The sequence below is a fragment of the Eretmochelys imbricata genome, chromosome 6 (genome assembly GCF_965152235.1).
Source record: "Eretmochelys imbricata isolate rEreImb1 chromosome 6, rEreImb1.hap1, whole genome shotgun sequence".
NCBI lineage: Eukaryota > Metazoa > Chordata > Testudines > Cheloniidae > Eretmochelys > Eretmochelys imbricata.
This window is the reverse complement of record NC_135577.1, coordinates 76,051,439-76,073,115: the sequence shown is the minus strand read 5'-3', so window position 1 is coordinate 76,073,115 and position 21,677 is coordinate 76,051,439. Positions and strand designations below refer to the sequence as shown.

Sequence of the window (21,677 nt, the reverse complement as noted above, 5' to 3'; positions counted from 1 at the left end):
GATTGCCCTAACTGTGCAACTCCTGCTAGGGGAGCAGAGGCAGGAGAAAAAGAGGAACCATTATAGGAGGGAGACAATTCCTTCTAAGTTTCCACCTTTATATAGCACCAGTTGCACTAACACAGTCCCCTGCCTCAGGCCCCAAAGTAAATTCCTGGCCTAACTATCCACCACCCTCAACATTTCCACTGAATCCCCCACCTTCCCCTCTTCCCAATTTCATCCTCTATCACCCCTCCCTCCTATATAGCCCTGCTCTCGCCCACCTTGTGCCTTCTGCTGCCCAATCTGCCTCCAGGCTTTTATAAATAACTATTGCCCATTAAAAGTGAATAATAGATCCTTTCAACTACATCCTTTCATATCCTGGAGGATTACTTGGCAAATTTTCCTATATATTTTTAAAATAATTAAAATAAAAAAAACCCAAACCTGTTTCCCAGATAACTAAAACCAATCAGCCAATTGCAAAGTAAGGGCCAATTTATCAGTACCTCTAGCTGCTTTGCTCTGCACCAGAATGGTGCAAAGCAGCTAGAACGTAACTGAGAATCTCACGCTAATAGTTTAAATGATTTTTTAAATGATTTAAGGCTGATATTGTATAGATTCAAATCATTACAAATATCACGTTGGTAGGATTTTCTTTGTTTTTTGTTTGTTTGTTTGTTTACTGTTCATGTATGACATTTTGAATAGGTTAAAAAAATGCTAAGAAACTCTGAAACAAGAAACTATTAAAATGGAATTAAGGTTGAGAGTCCATAACAGTAATTTGGGGTAAAATATATCACAGGTAAACAACTTAAACACTCAGGACTCTGCCCTGTCATATAACTAGCAAGAGATCAGTACAAATAAAATTAGACTGTATAAAATTTATTATCTTAATTTTGTACTTTTAAATTCTACAGACCCTGAGCCAGACCTTTAGCTGAGGTATACTGACATATCTCCATTGTCTTCAACAGAGCTATGCTCATTCATGCAAGCTGAGTATCCAGACTTATATTTTCTTTTTCAAGCACTATTGGTAATGGGGAATTACTATCTCTTTGCTAATTTAAATCACCTTCAGTCTCCACACTTAATATTAGGAGATTGAAAAGAATAATTAACAGCTACAGATGGGAAAACTTTAGTAAATACTCATCCATCATTTTAAACTCAAAATTTAGCAAGGCTTTTATTTTAGAGCTACACAGATACAACACACTTTAACAGTGAATGATTTGCTAGCGAATATAATACCAGTAGTAGATTTGACTGCATTCTAAGAAGGAAAACAGAAAATTCTTGTATGTAAAATTTTAGTTAGTCATGGAGAAAAAGTAAAAGAGACACAGTAACTCTGAACAGTTTTAGATGAAAGCGTTTTCAAATGTTACATTTTCCAATATTGCATATCAGATATACATCTCAAGCCTGCAAGATGAGCATATAATGCAATGCACACATACAGAGGCCACAATAAAGATGAATATGCTATTTCTCATCAGGACTAAATTTGTGCTGACAAATCTACATCTGTCTTTCAGATAATATGTTAAGACAAGCCCCTATCCTCATTTGGACATTGAAGATCTGGCTTCATTTTCCCAAAGAGATAACTCTTGGCTTGGGAGTGAGACAAGAAGCATTGCAATATACCTGTGCTTTGCTGTTTGTTTGTAATAATGACCGTTGATAAGCCGACCCCCGCTCTCTGGTGCTTCACTTTTTTACCAAAAAAATTTGGCTTATGAATGAGTATATACGGTACTTTTTCCGGATTAGCAATGTCATGTCTGATGTGGTCTATTACTTGGGTTTTTTATGTGTGCCCTTCAAAACTTCTGAAGAAAAGTAAATATTTTATCCTGTGTCAACACTATTCTCCTAAACAAGTTAGAGCTTACTGAATCTTATTTGAATATTGCAAAAACCCTTCAAAGAACATGATGAGCCAAAACTGTAGTTTTTACAGATAAGAATAAATCTAACATTTTTCATGTACAAGAGCCAGGCAATATCTTCAGCATAAAGCTACTAAAAATGCTAACAACTAAAATTTGTCTCATTCAGCTCATTTACAAATAGCTGTACAGCTAGCATACAGCAACATGGAAAGTAGAAGCTCCACATGAACAAAATTTAACAAGTAATACAATCTGTAATCTATTTTAAACTATCGGCTTCACTGACTTTTCCTCCCTAGGCCTGCCTCCCCTTACCAAAATATGACATGAATAAATGCTCTTACATTAATTTTTTTTAAATTTCACAAGCTTCTAGTATGGTCTATTTCGCAATCTAGGTGATGAATGAGTAAAATGAGGCCCCTCTATTCGACATTGGTGAGGCCTCATCTGGAGTACTGTGTCCAGTTTTGGGCCCCACACTACAAGAAGGATGTGGAAAAATTGGAAAGAATCCAGCGGAGGGCAACAAAAATGATTAGGGGACTGGAACACATGACTTATGAGGAGAGGCTGAGGGAACTGGGGATGTTTAGTCTTCAGAAGAGAAGAATGAGGGGGGATTTGAGAGCTGCTTTCAACTACCTGAGAGGTAGTTCCAAAGAGGATGGCTCTAGACCGTTCTCAGTGGTAGCAGATGACAGAACAAGGAGTAATGGTGTCAAGTTGCAGTGGGGGAGATTCAGGTTGGATATTAGGAAAAACTTTTTCACTAGGAGGGTGGTGAAACACTGGAATGCGTTACCTAGGGAGGTGGTGGAATCTCTTTCCCTAGCAGTTTTTAAGGTCAGGCTTGACAAAGCCCTGGCTGGGATGATTTAGTATGGGATGGGTCCTGCTTTGAACAGGGGGTTGGACTACATGACCTCCTGAGGTCCCTTCCAACCCTGATATTCTATGATTCTATCAAAATGGCACCTCAGTACATTTTCACTGAACAAAACTGAATTATTAAATTATTCTGAGAGACCAAGATTCAATTCGCTTATGAAAAAAAAATTAAAACTGCATACTCAGATTATTTGGTTCAAACCACTTGGTTCACATCCTATTCCGCAACACGACATAAGAACGTATGACACTGAGTACTGTTTTGAACTACAGTAGCCTTTCCTATTTCATTCCTGTTGAATTCCTAGAATCAATAACATATTACATTTTGGTCAAATATCTGTTTGAAAGGACTGGAGAAGTTACCTTTTTTGTGCATTTTCCAAACAGCTCTCTTCTGTCTTATGTTCTTCTTTAGCTGCAAATGGAAAAATATTGGTATTTTAAATACGGATTTGACTATTGTACTTTGTTTTAAAGTATTCTTTGTAGTACACATTTTTTTATGTTCAGGTTTGATGGCTTGCATAATACAGATAACAATAAACATTTCATTATTTTTCAACCATTGGCCCATATTTTTAATAAGTGAGTTTTTCAGTAGGGAATACTCAGATTTTGAAAGTAATGTTTAAAATAGTTAGTGGGGCTAAGATTATGTCACAGAGGTTGCAAAAGTCACAGAATCCATGATTTCCAGCGACCTCCATGATACTGGGGACCCCACAGCAGACCAGCCTCCATGGGCAGCAGAGGGACCCCGGAGCTGCTCAGTGGCTGGGGGTAGGGAGGGCTCCCAGACACTGGCAGTGACAGAGGGACCCCAGAGCTGCTCAGCAGCCGGGGGCCCCCAGAGCTCCCCAGACTCCACCGCTGGCAGAGCCCCCCCAGCAGCTCTCAGCCCTGCTGGGTGGTGGGGGACCCCTCCCAGCCACTGGGCAATGGGGTCCCTGCAGCTCCCAGCCTCTGGGGGGGGGGGGGAGGGAGAGGGGGAGGGAGGTGCAGCAGAGTGCTGGATCCTCCCTCCCCATTTTGTCAGGGACGTTTTTAGTAAAAATCAGGGACAGGTCACGGGCTTCTGTGACTTTTTGTTTATTGCCCGTGACCTGTTCATGACTAAAAATATCCATGACAAAATCATAGCCTTAAGCATATTATATCGCAACTTCTTCCTATGTAATGCAAATTATTTTTATTTCCATTTTAAAAATAACTCACTTATCTAAGTTTCCTCTATTATTAGAGACAAAAACCTGTAAGATTAACGTTATGTCTACACTGCACACCTTAGAACACCACAGCTGTGCCACTGCAGCTGTGTCGTTGCAAGGTGCATGATGTAGCGGCTCTTTGTCAACAGGAGAGAGCTTTCCTAGTGAGAAAATAAAACCACCCCCAGTGAGGGGCAGCAGCTTCATCACTGGGACAGCATCTCCTGCTGATGAAGCGCTGTCCACACCGGCGCATTCTGCCGGTACAACTTCTGTCATTCGGGGTGTGTGTTTTTTTCACACCCCTGAATGACAAAAGTTTTAACGATGAAAGTGCTGTGTAGATATGCCCTTAATCTGTTCTTACAGGATGTACCATTGGATTTGCTGGATAGACACTAAAGAGTAGTTAATAACTTCATCCATTTCACACTAATACTACACTTTGTTCAGAAAGCTGGCAAAGTGGAAATATATGTCCCAAAATTATGATATACACTCTATACTTGCTTTTTAGAAACCATCGCCAAGATTTTTAAAAGTGACAAGTGATTTTGGATGCTTCAGTTGCTGAATACCCATTTGAGACACTAGAAGTAGCCTGATGTTCAGAAATGGAGGCTTTGCACTTTCTGAAAAGGTTTCTCAAATTCTAAAATGGAGGCACCCCAGATCATTAACCACTTTTCAAAATCTTGGATGCTTCTTCTACATTCAATGTATGGTGGAACCCACTTACGTTTAATTTGGATAGAGCAAAATTCCACCTACAGGAGACATCCGCAGTAGAAAAATGTGTACTCCTATACCAGCAATAGTGCAGCTTGACTGGTGTAAGTCCTAGTGTTAACAGGACTCAGAAGTTTTAATGACACAGAGATAAAGAACTCTGTCTTGATTCTGTCCAAAGAGTCCTCACTACAGTAGAGCCTACATTAGTGCTACTGCATCACTGACAACTGTTGACAACTGTCTATGGTTACAAATTTTTTCTTTTAGTGTAGACAAAGCCATAGTGAAGTGGACTAAAAGTCCTGAATTCCTTCTTTGCATTACAATGAACTTTGACTTTTCTTAGGCCATGTCCACACATAAACTTGCAACCATTTAACTAAAGACTTGCAACCATTTCACTAAAGGTTTGATTTTAAACCAATGTAATTAAACAGGTAAAATGACTTGGTGTGTACACACTGATTTCGGGCTGAGATGACTGGTATATATCAATTTAGCTTAAACTGATTCTTTACCAGTTCAGATAAACTGAAATAAGCCACTTTTAAATGAAAATAAGAGTGTCTACAAAGGATTTTGCACCAATTTTAAATTTTAAACCAATTTAAGTTAAACCAGTGCAACACTCTTATGTAGACAAGTGGTTTACACACAAACTGGAACTGAAGTAACCAAAAAGGCTATTATCTACACAATAAAGTTGCACTGGTTTAATTTAAAGCTATGCCTATACTACTAGCCCTGTTGAAGCATAGCTATGGTGCTGTAGCTATGAGCAGGTCTACACTTAAAAGGCTGCATTGGCGCAGTTGTGCTACTGTAGTGCTTACACTGATGGGAGAGCTTTTCCCATTGGCATAGTGAATCCACCTCCCTGGGAGGCAGAAGCTATACCAACGGGAGAAGCTCCCCTGTTTATATGGTGCTGTCTACATGGGGTGGTTAGGTTGGTCTAACTATATTGCTCAGGAGTGTGGATTTTTCATACCCCCCGAGTGATGCAGTTACACTGCTCTAGCTCTGTAGTGTAAACCTGGCCTATTTCGCTGCCAATGCATAAAGTAGACACAGAATACGTCAATGGAAAGAGTTGTTCTGTCACTGTAGGAACTCCATCTCCCCACCCAAGTGATGGTAGCTAGGTTGACAAAAGCATTCTTTGGGAGAGCTAGCTGTCTCTGTATCAGGCATTAGGTCACCATAGTTACAGCACTCAGGGGTTTGGATAAATTTTAAGTGTAGACCAGCCCTACAATATGATTTTAAGCCAATTTAGTTTAACAGGTGCAAAAAACATTGTGAATGCTTATATTTTGGTTTCAAATAGGATTACATAGATTTGATATACTTGCTTATATTCAGTTTGATTTAAGATGAACCAAACAAAACCATTCTTAAACTAAAATAAAGATATCCAAACAGGGGTTTGCACTCATTTAACTAAACCATTTAAAAACTGACAAGGTAAACTAGTGTATTGCTGCAAACAGAGAAGGCAAAAACTGGTTTTAATTCACAGCTTTTGTTATTCTTCTGCAAGTCTGTGTGTAGACACTCTTATTTCAGCTTAAATGAGTCCTATTTGGATTTAAGTTGATTTTAACTATTTAAACTAAATCAAAATAAGACACTCTTAACCCAAAATATCTGTCCACATAAATGTACATCCAAAGAGCTAAAAGTTTGAATTAAAACTGATTAATGGCTTGTCTACAAAAGAAAGTTAGATTGGTTTAATTTAAATTGGTTTTTGAACCAATGTAGTTAATAGTGTGCCACAGGATGGCCGGCCCCAGTACAAGCAATAGAACCAGCGCCTCTGTGCCAGAGCAGGTGCTCCCATTTGGCCAAATAAGAGGGTGGGGCAGCACCTGGGGGACATAAAAGGTCAGAGAGTCCTGGTAAGAATCAGCCAGGAAACTGACACAGGTCTTTGGGGGAAAGCTGTGGAGAAGAAAGCTTGCTGCAGGCCCTCCCTGGGAAGAGGGAGGAATTGTATAGGAGACTGTATGTTTGGGACCTGGGAGAAGGCTGAAGTTCAGGAAAGCAGCAGGAGGGGTTTGCTGGCTGGCACCCCAAAGCCAGAGCAGGGCTGGAGGGGCAGCAGAGGAGAATTGCCTGCTGGTTCTAAGCTGGAGAACCAGAGCCAAGGGACAGAGAGGGCTGAAGGCAGGAGAACAGTGGAGGGGCTTACCCCCGACATCCACAGAGCAAGAAGCTGGACCCAAAGGAACCGTGAGAGGCCAAGGAGAGTAAGGGATGCTCCACTGGTTAGGATGCTCCCAGCAGAGAAGCTGGGGGGTTGCCACTGGGAAAAACAGGGTTGCGCTCCAGGGAGGTCGACATTCAAAGTACCCGGCTTACTGGCTGGGGAAAACCTCTCTGACTGCTGGGACAGAGTTGCTGGGACTGTATGTTGCATGTACCGTTTGACTATGCTGGAGGAAATCTAGACCATGGTTGTGGGACTCTTCTTATGATTTATGCGTATGGAACTTTTGTAATAAATTCAGAGGTGCTCACTTTCCAGAGTGCCAAGGGTTGCTCGCCCTCTGGCCCTGCCCCAGGCCCTGCCTCCACTCCACCCCTTTCCCCTAGGCCCCACTCTACCCCCACCCAGCCTCTTCCTGCCCAGTTCTGCCCCTGAGCGCGCCGTGTCCTCGCTCCTCCCCAGCCTCCTGCATGCTGCAAAACAGCTGTTCATGGTGGTCGGGAGGTGCGGGGAGGGAGGAGGAGGTGCTGATCCATGGGGCCCACTGGTGGGTGGGAGGTGCTGGGGGCTGGGCTGCTGGTGGGTGCTCAGCACCCACTATTTTTTCCCTGTGGGTGCTCCAGCCCCTGAGCACTCATGGAGTCAGTGCCTATGAATAAATTAACCTCACAAGGTCCATATTTATACTTGGAAAGACTGTGGATTATTTCATGGGATTCTAAAGGAGAGAAACTGAGGCAGACGGGCCTGTGGTGCCGTAGGAGAGCACTCCAGACAGGCCTGCCTTATGACAGTGCAAAAGGCTGTGTGGATACATATTCTGGTTTAGACTAGACTTATTTTACATTGGTTTTAGTCAATTAGGAACTGGTTTCCATGCAATTGACATAAGCCATGCAGTCTGTGAGAGTTCACAGAGCCTTCTGCACCAAGTTAACTAAACTAGATGAAAACCCCCTGAAAGTACGTGCAGACAAGCCCTTAGTTCCCTCAGTCTAGGTTGTCTCATGGTACTCCTCTTGAAATGCAGCTATTGTCACCCTGGACATAGGTGTCCAGTGCTACATTTCAAGTGAAAGATCATTTCCTTGTTTGTTCAGGGCGAACAAAAAAGAATAAAAAAAATTGCCATTATCCCATGAGACGAGGAGTGCAATATAGTTCCTGGCTCCTGACCATCCACTAATAAAGTGGATGGTGGCTAATAAAGAGTAAGAAAGATGTAAAACTGGACTTCAGCTATGTCTACACTACAGACCTTACAGCACACAGCTGTACTGATACGGCTGCGCCGCTGTAAGGTCTCCCATGTAGCCGCTCTGTGCTGATGGGAGAGGGCTCTTCCACTGGCATAATTAAACCACCCCAATAAGCAGGGGTAGCTCTGTCTGGGGGAGAATGTTTCCTGCTGACATATCACTGTCTACACCTGCGCTTCTGTTGGTGTAACTTATGTTGGGTAGGGATGTGTTTTTTCACATCCCTGAGCGACAAAATCGTATCGACAAAAGTGCTAGTGTAGACCAGATGTAAGGCTGGTCCTTCCTGCAGTTGCTTGCAACAAGGAGTGAAATGGAAACAGGCCCCCATTAATGTATCTGCTACCAGTGGGAGCTATGCTTTTGCTCCACAATGGAAGTGGAGATACAGCCTCTTCCAAGAAGCATCTCTTTCTCCATAGAGCTACCAGTCCCTCCTACAACTCCAGGGAGTGAAGAAAGGCCCAGCTATAATTCATAGGTGAAAAAGGAGGGGATTTTTTGCCAGTAAGGCGCCCACTGCTGTTAAAGTGAAAATGTCCTTAGATTAAAAAAACAAAACAAAAACAAAGCAAAACAGTTATTATTCTACTTATACTGTATTTCATTGTGTTTATCTGATAAGGAAAACTCAGAAAATATTCTTTGACAATTTTTATAGTGAGAATTTCAATTTTAAAATGATTTCACAAAACTAAACTAATCTTTTAAGTCACTTGCAGAGTCCCATATAGTCTGCAGCATAGTGAGACCAATTCTGTGACAAACACACATACATTTTATACCTCTCTTACAATCTTTAGCTGAGTGGTTAGGGAACTCACCTGAGATGTGGGAGGCCTTAGTTCAATTCCCCCCTCTGCTTGATGAGAAGGGATTAAAACAGGGGCTCCCCATCTCTTAGGCAGGAGAGTGTCCTAGCCATTGGAATGCTGGGATATTCTGATGTGGGTCACTCCACATATCTCTTGTTGAAGCATTCCACTTTAATTAAATAACTGCATGTTAATTGGGCCAGAGAGAGCGAGAATCATTCTGTAGTTCATTGGCTAAGGCACTCACCCAAGAGATGGGAAATCCCTTCCCCTCATCAGGCAGAGGGAGGAATTGAACAGAGGACTGCCACATCCTGGGTAGGTACCCTAACCACTGGGCTAAAGGTTACAAAGGAGGCTACCTCTTCCTCCTCCCCTGTCTCTTCCCCAGGCCATTTTGCGTGGAGTTAGGCTCAGAGCATGCCTACTGGACCAGGCCCCAAAGGGAAGACAGGTGCTCCTCCAGCTATCTTTCCCCAATTTGTAGATCACACTGGGGTTTAGATGTGAGACAGGCATCTGAACACCTAGAGCTTGTCTACACTGAAAACTTACATTGGCATCGCTATGTCTCTTAGGGGTGTGAAAAATCCACATCCCTGAGAGAAAACGTTAGGCTGACCTAACCGTTCATGTAGACAGCACTAGGTCGATGGAAGAATTCTTCCATCAACCTAGCTACCACGGTTTTGGAGAACCCCTCTCATAGCTGTAGTCAGTGTCTACACTGAAGTGCGACAGTGACACCGCTGTAGCATTATAAGTGTGGACATACCCCTAGAGTGAGGCAGCAGTGTGCGTGCCCAGAGGCAGAAACTTAGGCAAAGCAAAAATTTAGGCCCCATGTGAGTTCGGGGACCACAGGGTTAGATGGCAGCTGAGAGGGCGTTTTGTGGATTGCAGTGGTGCTTTAAACTGGAACTGAGGTGCCTAAAACTGGGATTAGGCACCTAAGTCCCTTTGTGGATCTGCCTGAAGTCTTTTCCCTTTCCCCCAGGCCTGGCAGGATCAACCCATCCCTAAGAAAAAAATGCTAGAAGTCAGTACTGGTGGGGAGTGAGGGTGGAGCTGAGGGAAGGAGAAATTATAATAGGATTGCATGCTCAGGGCACAGTCCCATAATCAGAAATGAACCACTTTGATTACAGAATATTCTAATTATATTGTGCTTCCTTCTGGCATTTTAAACAAGTGTATCAATAGATGAATTGTATGGTATGAATCCTAATAATTTAGATCAGATTTTTTTTTATTTTGGCAGGTTTACTATTTTTACTCCATGTAAGTCAGCATTCAGTGGCATGGTTACTTTTTTACTTCAGCCAAAGTTACTCAGCCACTTTGATTTATCATCACCTCCATGGACCATCTCTAGTTTTCAACCAACCTATCAAATACTGTGTGTATTAAGACAGGTTTCAGAGTAACAGCCGTGTTAGTCTGTATTCGCAAAAAGAAAAGGAGTACTTGTGGCACCTTAGAGACTAACCAATTTATTTGAGCATGAGCTTTCATGAGCTACAGCTCACTTCATTGGATGCACACCGTGGAAACTGCAGCAGACATTATATACACACAGAGATCTAAGGTGCCACAAGTACTCCTTTTCTCTTTGTGTGTATTAACTAACTGATGCTAGTTAACTGTGTGTGACTTGGCAAGTTTATGCAGTGTATTCTTAAATGAAATTTTATGTAGGATCCTTTAATCCTTTTTACTAATAATCTACTTCACTGTTGACAAGTACAATATGAATATAGTGAATACCAACTGCTAGATGTTGACAATTCTGATACTACAACAAATTAAAATGTGTGATGTTTATGAAAATATAAATTTCTTGAAATCTGGTTTAAATGTGCATTCAAACTAATGAATGGGAAACAATTATTTAAAAAACTATTTACAAGTATTTTACATGCAATTGAGCGATTTTTTAGGAGTACACATATGAAGGCTGTAGGATGTAAAAACAGAAAGTAGGAAGGGGAATTAGAATATCATCTTTGCATTTTTATACCATTAAATTTAAATATACCGGGTTTTAAAAACTCAGCATAATAGACATAAATCAATAGGATGCCCACTAAAGAAGTGGATGTTATTGTATTGTTACAAACGGAGAAACCCAGTTTTGCTAATGAGACAAAGGGAGATTTTATACTTCACATGAGATTCATCCAACTTCAGAAAGCATTTACTTTTCTTTTACAGATCACAGTACTTAATATACCATACTTAGAATATGTACAGTAACAATAGGACACAAAGGTGCTCAGAAATAACAATGGGATCAGTTACAGAAAAGGAGGATTATTGTTACTTCACACCAGAAAAGTAAAACAAAAATGTAAAATGAAATCAACACACTGTAAACTCATTCTGAATTACCTAAAGGATATTAATTAAATTAACAAGTGCCAGAAAATTCAGAGCTTTTTGTGAGGAGATACTGGAAGAAAAAGAACATGCAGGATTTCATCAATCTCAGCCTGGACCAGTCCACACAAGAGATCCACTTCCTGGACACTACAGTGCTATAGTCACATAAACACCGCCCTACACCGAAAGCCTATTGACCGTTATACTTACCTACATGCCTCCAGCTTTCATCCAGACCACATCACACGATCCCTTTGTCTATAGCCAAGCCCTAAGATACAACCGCATTTGGTCCAATCCCTCAGACAGAGACAAACACCTCCAGATCTCTATCAAGCATTCTTAAAACTACAAGAGCCACCTGGGGAATTGAGGCAACAGATTGACAGCGCCAGAAAGGTACACAGAAGTCACCTACTACAAGACAGGCCCAACAAAGAAAGTAACAGAACGCCACTAGCCATCACCTACAGCCCACAACTAAAACCTCTCCAGTGCATCATCAAGGATCTACATCCTATCCTGAAGGATGATCCCTCACTCTCACAGACCTTGGGAGACAGGCCAGTCCCCACTTACAGACAACCCCCCCAACCTGAAGCAAATACTCACCAGCAACCACACACCACACAACAGAAACACTAACCCAGGAACCAATCCCTGCAACAAACCCTGTTGTCAACTCTGTCCGCATATCTATTCAAGAGACACTATCATAGGACCTAACCACATCAGCCACACCATCAGGGGCTCGTTCACCTGCACATCTACCAATGTGATATATGCCATGATGTGCCAGCAATGCCCCTCTGCCATGTACATTGGCCAAACCAGACAGTCTCCGCGTAAAAGAATGAATGGACACGAAACAGACATCAAGAATTGTAACATTCAAAAACCAGTAGCAGAGCTCTTCAATCTCCCTGGACACTCAATAACAGACTTAAAAGTGGCCATTTTTTAACAAAAAAACTTCAAAAACAGACTTCAACAAGAAACTGCAGAACTTGAATTAATTTCCAAACACGATACCATCAAATTAGGCCTGAATAAAGACTGGGAGTGGCTGGGTCACTACAAAAAGTAATTTTGCCTGTGTTGATATTCACCCCATCTTGTCAACTGTTGGGAATGGGCCACATCCACCCTGATTGAATTGTCCTCGTTAGCACCGATCCGCCACTTGGTAAAGCCACTCCCATCTTTTCCTGTGCTGTATATTTATACCTTCCTACTGTGTTCTTCACTCCATGTATCTGATGAAGTGGGTAATAGCCCATGAAAGCTTATGCCCAAATACATTTGTTAGTCTCTAAGGTGCCACAAGGACTCCTTGTTGTTTTTGCTGATACAGACTAACACAGCTACCCCTCTGAAACAAGATAACCCGTATTTCTAGTGCTGCCTTTGTAAAGACTTGATTTTCTTCAGTACCCTCATTATTATTATTTATTATGTGTACCATTGAGTTAGGTACTATACAAAAAGGAAGATACAATCCCTGCCCTAGAAAGCTTACTAGTTAATACTAGACTCTACTAGTGAATATAACAAACATGAGAGAAAACTTACAATACCTGATTTTTTTAAACTCCTTTTTTTTGTTGAGAGGTTCCCATTCAGATATTGACCAGATCCAACTATGTCTAATGTTTCAGATTTGACAAGTTCACACCTAAACTTGAGATAGCTATAGATTATTCATGTAGTAACCCCTCACCATTCCTATGCAAACAGTTCCTATCCTATGGCTTCAAATGTAATACTTCAAAAATAATGAGAAATTAACTTACTTACAGGTTCTTAATATTTGTTTTTCTGCTGCTCACTATTTGATTAATTCTCTTCGGATAATTTACTGAATCTGAGCTAACTTTTTAAACTCAAACTAGAACAGGTAGCAATGAAGTTGCATATCAGTTCATCAAATCTATATTGTATGTCTTGAATCTATTCTAGACTATCAGAGTAATATATACAGATCATTCTTCAGTAATGTAAGCTAAAAATAAAAGTTATCCAGTCATGAATCATCTTATTTAGAAAATAAAAGCTGACTTTTAAACACTACTTGGGGGTGGGGGTGGGAAATAAATGTTAATAAATGTTACTGTGTTTATGAGCAAGAAAGCATTGATCAATTTGCAACTGAGAATAACAATTTCTCCCTGATGTTTTGGAAAATATGATATGCTGCACATAAATGGGAGAACTATTTTGGATCTGCAAAACTGTGTGAACAAAGAAATAATTATTTTTACATAGGTATAAGAAGATTTAGCAGCTAGAAGCTGAAGCTACACAAATTCAGACTAGAAATAAGGCACAGATTTTTAACTGTGAGGGTAATTAATCCTTGAAATAATTTATTAAAGGTTGTGGTGGATTTTCCATCACTGGCAACTTGTTAATCAAGATTGGTTATTTTTAAAAAGAGACATGTTGTAGTTCAAACAAGTATTATTTTGAGGAAATTCTATGGCCTGTGTTATACAGGACATCAGACTAGGTGGTCACAGGGGTTCTTCTGGTCTTTGAACTGTTGGATTTTCAGTGACTCTTGGTGCGTCAGTTGAAGATAATTCTACTTCTTTGGCTTTAGTTGTAGGTTTAAAATGGCTTTTTAAAATAATCTAAATCTCTCTCAAATAATTACAATCTCTACCGATTAAAAACACATTTGAATAATAAAATAACAGTTACAATTGATATGTCCCATTTGTGAGAGAAAGCACACTCTAATGAATTAGGCAAACAACTGGTAGGCAGAAGGACATGGGTTCTAATTCTGACTGCCCTCTGCCTGATTATTTGGCTTTGTCTACATAGAAAACATCGCACACATTTTTAACATCAGTCTTCAAAATAGTTTTATTGCTAGTATAGATAAACTGAAATAATTCAAAACTATTTTTAGATTTGCCTCCATGAGGTCTAAACTATGCTTTTCTGAATCGGTTTTGAAAACAGTTTAATTTGGTCTACACTAATCCATAAACAGTTTTAAAAACAAGTGCAACTGCACCTGATGTAAAAAAGATGTACAAAATTTTCTCTTGTTAACAGTCTCTGCACAACTTTGGACAAGTTGCTTTAATTTCTCTAACGTAGTTTCACTATCCATATGATGGAATTAACATCACTTACCTTGCTACAAGAAAAAGGGTGTTGTGAGAACTAATGAATGTTTGTTGAACATGCAGAACACTATAAAACTGTTCAGTATTCCTAATATTACCAAAGAATAGTGGTTACATGTATACATTACACCAATATACCGACTGTATACACTGCAGAACACATTCAAGCAATACACATTAGAGAAAGTGTTTATTATCAGAGGTAATAAAAAAGAAACTAAGAAATTATGCTTTGTTTTAAACGTGATAATGCTGTCTATAAATTTGCCGGAAGAAGTGTTGAAGGTCAGTTTACTAGAACTTTAGAGCCATGAACTACTGAGCTAGTCATTCTATGATGTTCATTCATTATTCTGATATCTCTTAACATAAATAGCTCCCTTCTTGAAAAAGATTAGCTCAAGAAAGAAAGAAATTTATATAACGTATTTATTCAACTTCCTGTCTAAAACATTTTTCTTTAAATTAGAGGGGTTTTTAAATTGGTGCTTGTATTGATATTCTAAAAAATATCTTTTTAAATATAGTTAAGGCTATTTATTCAGTTAACTTGAACACAGAATGATCATCACTTCTGTAAAATCAGGACTAATGTTAAGAATCCTGTATTTCTCTATTCCCATATTCTGCAGCTATTAAAATTAATTGTATAGTAAGAGTCAGAATCAAATTCTGCACTCTCTTCTTTCACTTAAATTGGTTAAAACTGCACTCTGTTGAAATGCAAGTAAGCCTGCATTAACCAACTACTCCTTCCACTTGTGATTCCAGAAAGTAAATAGTTTTTAAAGCCTGTTAGTACTTAAGTATAATAGAAACATATTCAACTTTTAATTTAATTTTTTTTAAATATCAGCTACATAATTCTGTGGTCTAATTCCAATGTGATTATGTAGATTTATCTCTTTGAGATGACTAAGTGTATCCAAACAGTTTACAGACCTGGAAAATTAGTTCTAATCCCTTTAAAACAAAATAAGGTTAAAATCAATCTGATCTCTGTTTGGGAAAATAAACCAGGCAGATTTAATATAACTACAGTCTTCTGTTGTAAGCATAAGTGAAAACTTTAAGGATCAGCACATTCTTATAGCAAGGGTGATACATTCAAATGCATGATGAATGATTGTTAATATCAATAGGAAACAGATCTTCTCTAAAACATAAGGTAGATGTAAATACCCAAATAATAAGTTAATTGGAAGACAGAGGCAAAAGTCAATCTGGTGGGTAAAGAATGGGTAATTGTACAAATGGAATGAAACTAATTTCAGAAAAGCTTGTGAAACCAGTGGCTTGAAATGTTTTAGAAGAGAAAAACCATACCGTTACCTCCTCCTGTGGGATGATAACAATGATTTATGAAGCTGAAGTCATTTCTGCTGATTGAGCTTAGTAAAGATTGGTTTCACATGATCAGCTAAAGTACAGCGATGCTAGATGTGTAGTGGCCCCACATGTTTGAACACACTAGGACATGCTCTTCTAGGTGATCCAAGGGATAGGGGTTTAAAAGCCGACTGCTTTCCTTTTCATGCATTTTCCCCTCATTAGGACACACTCCCTTTGCAAAGTAAGTCACTTCTGGTGGTCGGGAGCAGAGGCTCATTGTAAACGCACAGCAGGATAGTGGCAAAGCTGAGATTAATTCTCCATAGATTTATATAGACCTTTCTCACTGTTGATTGCTTGTACTGTTTCAAAGGTGCTTATGTTGCCTTTTTTTATTGCTGGTTACTGACTTTATTCCGGCATATGGTGGTTGGCGCCATGACATAAAGTGAACATTTTATACCAGAATTAAAATGGATATTTGACAGTTTCTGTCAGAAAGTTCAGAGCAAAGAATTTGTGAGACAAGATTTATTGCATATTTTATATGGGACACATCTGTTTCTTTGCTAGGTTTTTGTATAAATAAAAAAAAGCTATGAAGGTTCTTTAAGAAACAAAGACTGTCGATAAAAAGCATGAATGGAAAAACTACATTATTGAGAAGAAGCATTTGACCTTCTGAAAATCTCCTGCTTGGCAGCTTTACAGATACCCACCTCCACAACTTTTTGTTCTGCCAAGTGACACCATAAAGTATTTGTAACATCGGATTTGGTAAGCAATTGGGTCATGAGATAAGTTAAATAACCAATTTAAAAATAAAATTGAATCTATGAGTTTATATTGCATTGTTATATTTAAAACTAGGCAACAATTAAGTGAAATCTTATTTTTATAAATGTTAATCTAGTGCTGGTGAAATGTGCCAAATGGGCAGTCTTTGAGGTAGACGTCTTCTATATATCCACAGAACAGGCATGCTGCAAATGTCTCTATATTGTCCTGCTTACAAGTCTCAGAGCTGATATAGAGGGATCATCTCTAAAGGTGAGATGACAGAACTGATCAAGACTAAAGTGAATTCAGAAAAATTTTGGAAAAATTCTGATTTGGAGAAGATTTAGCTAATTCAGATTTAGATAAACAATTGTGAATTCACAAAAGACTGAGCATGTCTAGCTGTACAAGTTGTGTTACTGTGTCAGTTGCAGATATTGGTACCGTTCAGATATTCCTCAAAATTAAGCATGTGAAAATCAGATAATGGAAAAATATATAAAACAAAAAGTTGTAATATTATATCCAAAATCCACCCCCCGCAACTGTTGTCTCCATGCTCCTTGACTTGTTAGCCTTTCTGCTGGGACTGTCCAATGTTTTGATAAATATTGTACTCACACTAGAATTCTTATTAAGAAAAGCCTTTCGTATTCTTTACAGGGGAGAAACAGAAATTACTTCAGAAAAAGTCTGCACTGTAAATTAGGTTTTAATTCTGTGGGTTTCCTATTTATAAAGGTCAAAATCTACCATGAAGTGTTAGGAATGAGTCTGAGATATATGCATAAGAAAGATAAATTAAAAAAAAATCCACCTAAATATTCTTTTGTCCAAATAACTTATTTATATTTCATGAAATAAATAATACTTTCTTTAAATAGGAAAAAAGCAATATTATTTAAACTTGCTTTTTTCAGATACTATGATAACAACAGGTTTCAGAGTAGCAGCTGTGTTAGTCTGTATTCGCAAAAAGAAAAGGAGTACTTGTGGCACCTTAGAGACTAACACATTTATTTGAGCATAGGCTTTCGTGAGTTACAGCTCACTTCATTGGATGCATTCAGTGGAAAATACAGTGGGGAGATTTATATACATAGAGAACATGAAACAAATGGGTGTTACCATACACGCTGTAACCAGAGTGATCACTTCAGGTGAGCTATTACCAGCAGAAGAGCGGGGGAGGGGGGGCGCGACCTTTTGTAGTGATAATCAAGGTGGGCCATTTCCAGCAGTTGACAAGAATGTCTGAGGAACAGTGGGGGGTGGCGGTGGGGAATAAACATGGGGAAATAGTTTTACTTTGTGTAATGACCCATCCACTCCCAGTCTCTATTCAAGCCTAAGTTAATTGTATCCAGTTTGCAAATTAATTCCAATTCAGCAGTCTCTCATTGGAGTCTGTTTCTGAAGTTTTTTTGTTTAAGTATTGCCACTTTTAGGTCTGTAATCGAGTGACCAGAGAGATTGAAGTGTTCTCCAACTGGTTTTTGAATGTTAGTCTGATGAAAGAAGATAGTCTGATGAAAGAATCATTATAATGATATATTTAAAATATTGTTTCCAGACTTAAAATAAATCCCTTTTCTATTAAAAACTGTGACTGTTTATAGTTTCATTCAATACTGAGTATCACTGTTTATAATCCTTGTTTATAACATCTATTTTTCAAATCTTTTATACAAAATATTTTTAAACAGAGGAAGAAAGTGGCTAATTGCAAGGAAAAAATGCTGTGGTTTGAAACAATGTTCTAAAAGAAATTGCACCTAAGTCACACATATGTCAAAGCAAGATGGCAGCTATAAATAAACCATGTTTGAAGAGATGACAAATTGAAAAAAACTTATCCTTTGTCTGAGGGTTTTTTTTACCTGCTATGTTTATAAATAACATCTAGTCGCATTCCAAATTCAAGGTGCACTTTTCCAACCTTTTCCTCTCTAATACAACACACACAGCACAGTATACATAAACCCCCCCCCAAACAAAACAATACCGTAAACTGTATACATAATTCTCCATCTGGGGAGAGGATGAGAGAAAGAACAAACCACACAAGACAGATGTTAGTCATGTTGCTCGGTGCATTGCTGAAAGGTGCTCAGATACTACTATGATGAAGGCAATAAGCAAACTTGTATAGAAAAGAATTAGCCTAGGACTAGTATAATTGTAAGATTAGTGAAAAAAGTTATCTATTTTTCCTGCTTGCTTACTTTGTGCAATGGATACCACCTTGAGAATAGTCAGATTCACTGTTTCCCCATTGTATATAACGAGGAGTCCTTGTGGCACCTTACAGACTAACAAATTTATTTGGGCATAAACTTTCGTGGGCTAAAAGCCACTTCATCAGATGCATGGAGCGAAAAATACAGTAAATGGTATATGTATACAGCACATGAAAAGATGGGAGTTGCCTTACCAAGTGGGGGGTCAGTGCTAACAAGGCCAATTGTGAATTGGCCTTGTTAGCACTGACCCCCCACTTGGTAAGGCAACTCCCATTTTTTCATGTGCTGTATATATATATACCACTTATGGTATTTTTCGCTCCATGCATCTGATGAAGTGGCTTTTAGCCCACGAAAGTTTATGCCCAAATAAATTTGTTAGTCTGTAAGGTGCCACAAGGACTCCTCGTTGTGTTTGCTGATACAGACTAACACGGCTACCACTCTGAAACCTGTCACCATTGTATATAGTTAGTTTTTCCACTGTCTGTGTTTGTCTTTACATAGCAACAAAGGAGACAATACTTCTATTTATAAAAAATGTGAGTTTAAAACCTCAAAAACTGGCAGAAGGCCTCAAGGCAGGTGTATAAATAGAACTAACTTTATCTTACTTTTGAATCTGACTGTATTTCAAATTGAAAGAGTCCTTTAATTCAAATACATTACTTAAAATGTTTACTGTGTTCTACAGACTGTGATGAACGAGGAGAATTTATTCTGAAATCTCCCACATTCTATGGATATCCTAAAAAAGGGGCAGGTGAAGAATCTTCAAACAAACAAACAAACAAACAGAATATCAATAAAGGGTACTTACTCCTCCAATCACAGTAATGGGAGTTGCATATACACCTGGTTGTGAATATATGTCATAATAAAAAATTGAACAACTTAATTAGAAGCTCTTCATCAGTACTTCTTAAGTTGCTTATATGGCAGCAAAAGCACCCAAAAACAAAACAACCCAACAGCAACAACAACCTCCTCCCCTGTTTCCCCAAAAAAGCTCTCTCTTGCAGAATACTCACAGATTCAATCTGCCTCCACCTTCATTTTATTCCACATATATAAATCCATTACAGGAACTCATGAGATGGTATGGATTTTAATGCTAGCACTATGCAGATGACACAGCTCTGCAACTCCTTTGTTCCAAACACAGATAGTATATCACCCAACTGTCTGGTGCCTGAACAAGATAAGCACAAGAGTAACTACACGAAACTCAATTCTGGCAAGACAGAAGTGGTGATAGTAGGGAAAGGAAAATCTTCTCAAGAAATAACCAAAACTGTCACACCACACTAAGTTGAGGACCCATCTCCACCACCCAAATTGGTATGCCAGCCTGGGTTTCTTTACTACTCCTCAACTCCCAAATTTGTTGCTCTTCCACCCATACAGCTCAAAGCTCTTTACCAAGGACAGTGTTATCTCCATTTCGTTGAAGGGAAACTAAGTTACTTGCCCAAGGTCACAAAATGAGTCAATGACACAGCCAGGAACAGAACCCAAGTCTCTTAGCTCCCAGTCTATGCCCTGTCAAATGGCTTGGATTATCTTACAAAGACTGGGAGACTGTGCCCCTTCCTGCTGAACAAAGAGTTGACCACCATGATCCATTCATCGCTTCAGAGTTTAGTCACTGAAACACCATACCTGGGGCTGACCTTAAATATTGTGAAGATGCTCCAGATGGTCTAATACTCTGCAGGCTATTCCTGCACAACACAGAGTGGTGAAAAACATCATCCCAATGCTCCAAAGGTTCTCTGTCCATTACTAACTGATTGGGATCTTCAAGGCCTTAAGCGGCTATCAAACAGATCTCCCCTCTCTACATGACCATGATCTGCAATAACAGCTACAGTAAACTGGAACAAGTATGTTAACAGTGACAAAGATGAGACAAGACTGGGCTGGGCCCCCTCAGCAGCTAAGCCCATGATAGTGGAACTCTCTTCCACCAGACCTCAAGATGGCCATAAATCTTACTGTGTTCAGAGCAAGATGTACATTCTATCTCTTGAGATGGCTTTCACCAACAGCAAGCTAAGAACAGCTCAGTCCAGAAAGGAAAAATAGAAGAATAGAAATAGAAGGTAGATTAAAATAATTTCAAATACCCCAAAGGTATTTCTAAGGAAGGGACGGCAAATGCAATCCATGAGAATGCTTGTTTGCTTATGTAATAGTTGTCTGCACTTTGACAGATAGGCCCATTATAAATGAGATAAGATATAAGGAGGACCCTTCTTATTAAAGCAGCAGTCTCTAATGAGTTAAGTATAGCACATAGATACTACTGTGATTGGCACCATGTAAATACCTAAGATAGATAGAGGGAAGTCAGCCTCTAAACCATCCCCCATAACCACAGGCAAGACTGTTAACTGTTCACAGTTGTGTTTAGTGGTAGACTGTTGTCTGTTCAGGGACCAGATAAACACAAATGAATCAGTTTAAGACATCTGGTTTGACTGAAACCATTGTTTCTCACCAACTAAGCCATCTAAACATTATTTGTAAGAATGAAAGCCAACACAAATCACATCAGCATTATTCATATCCAAATTCAGTGTAGTGTCACAATCTAGTAAAAATGAATTCATTTTCTTTTCATGTGACTCTCTTGTGTATCATCACAATTGCTTCATTAAAATATAAGTGCCTTCAAGAGGCTTACAAAAGTAGTTTACAGCTTAAAAATAATTAGGCTTGGAAGAATTAGTTTTTTATCAGTAAATATCAATAAATGTTGATTTCATTGCACACA

General features: G+C 39.1%; 1 protein-coding gene across 1 annotated transcript in view; it reads right to left on the bottom strand.

Annotated features, from left to right (window-relative positions):
- FMN1 (formin 1) overlaps nucleotides 1-21,677 on the bottom strand; it is a 358,987-nt gene that overhangs the window by 20,956 nt on the left and 316,354 nt on the right. Inside the window, exon 16 of the mRNA XM_077820284.1 lies at nucleotides 3,156-3,207. Within this exon, the coding sequence (XP_077676410.1) occupies nucleotides 3,156-3,207 (52 nt within the window). The remainder of the gene's footprint in view (nucleotides 1-3,155; nucleotides 3,208-21,677) is intronic.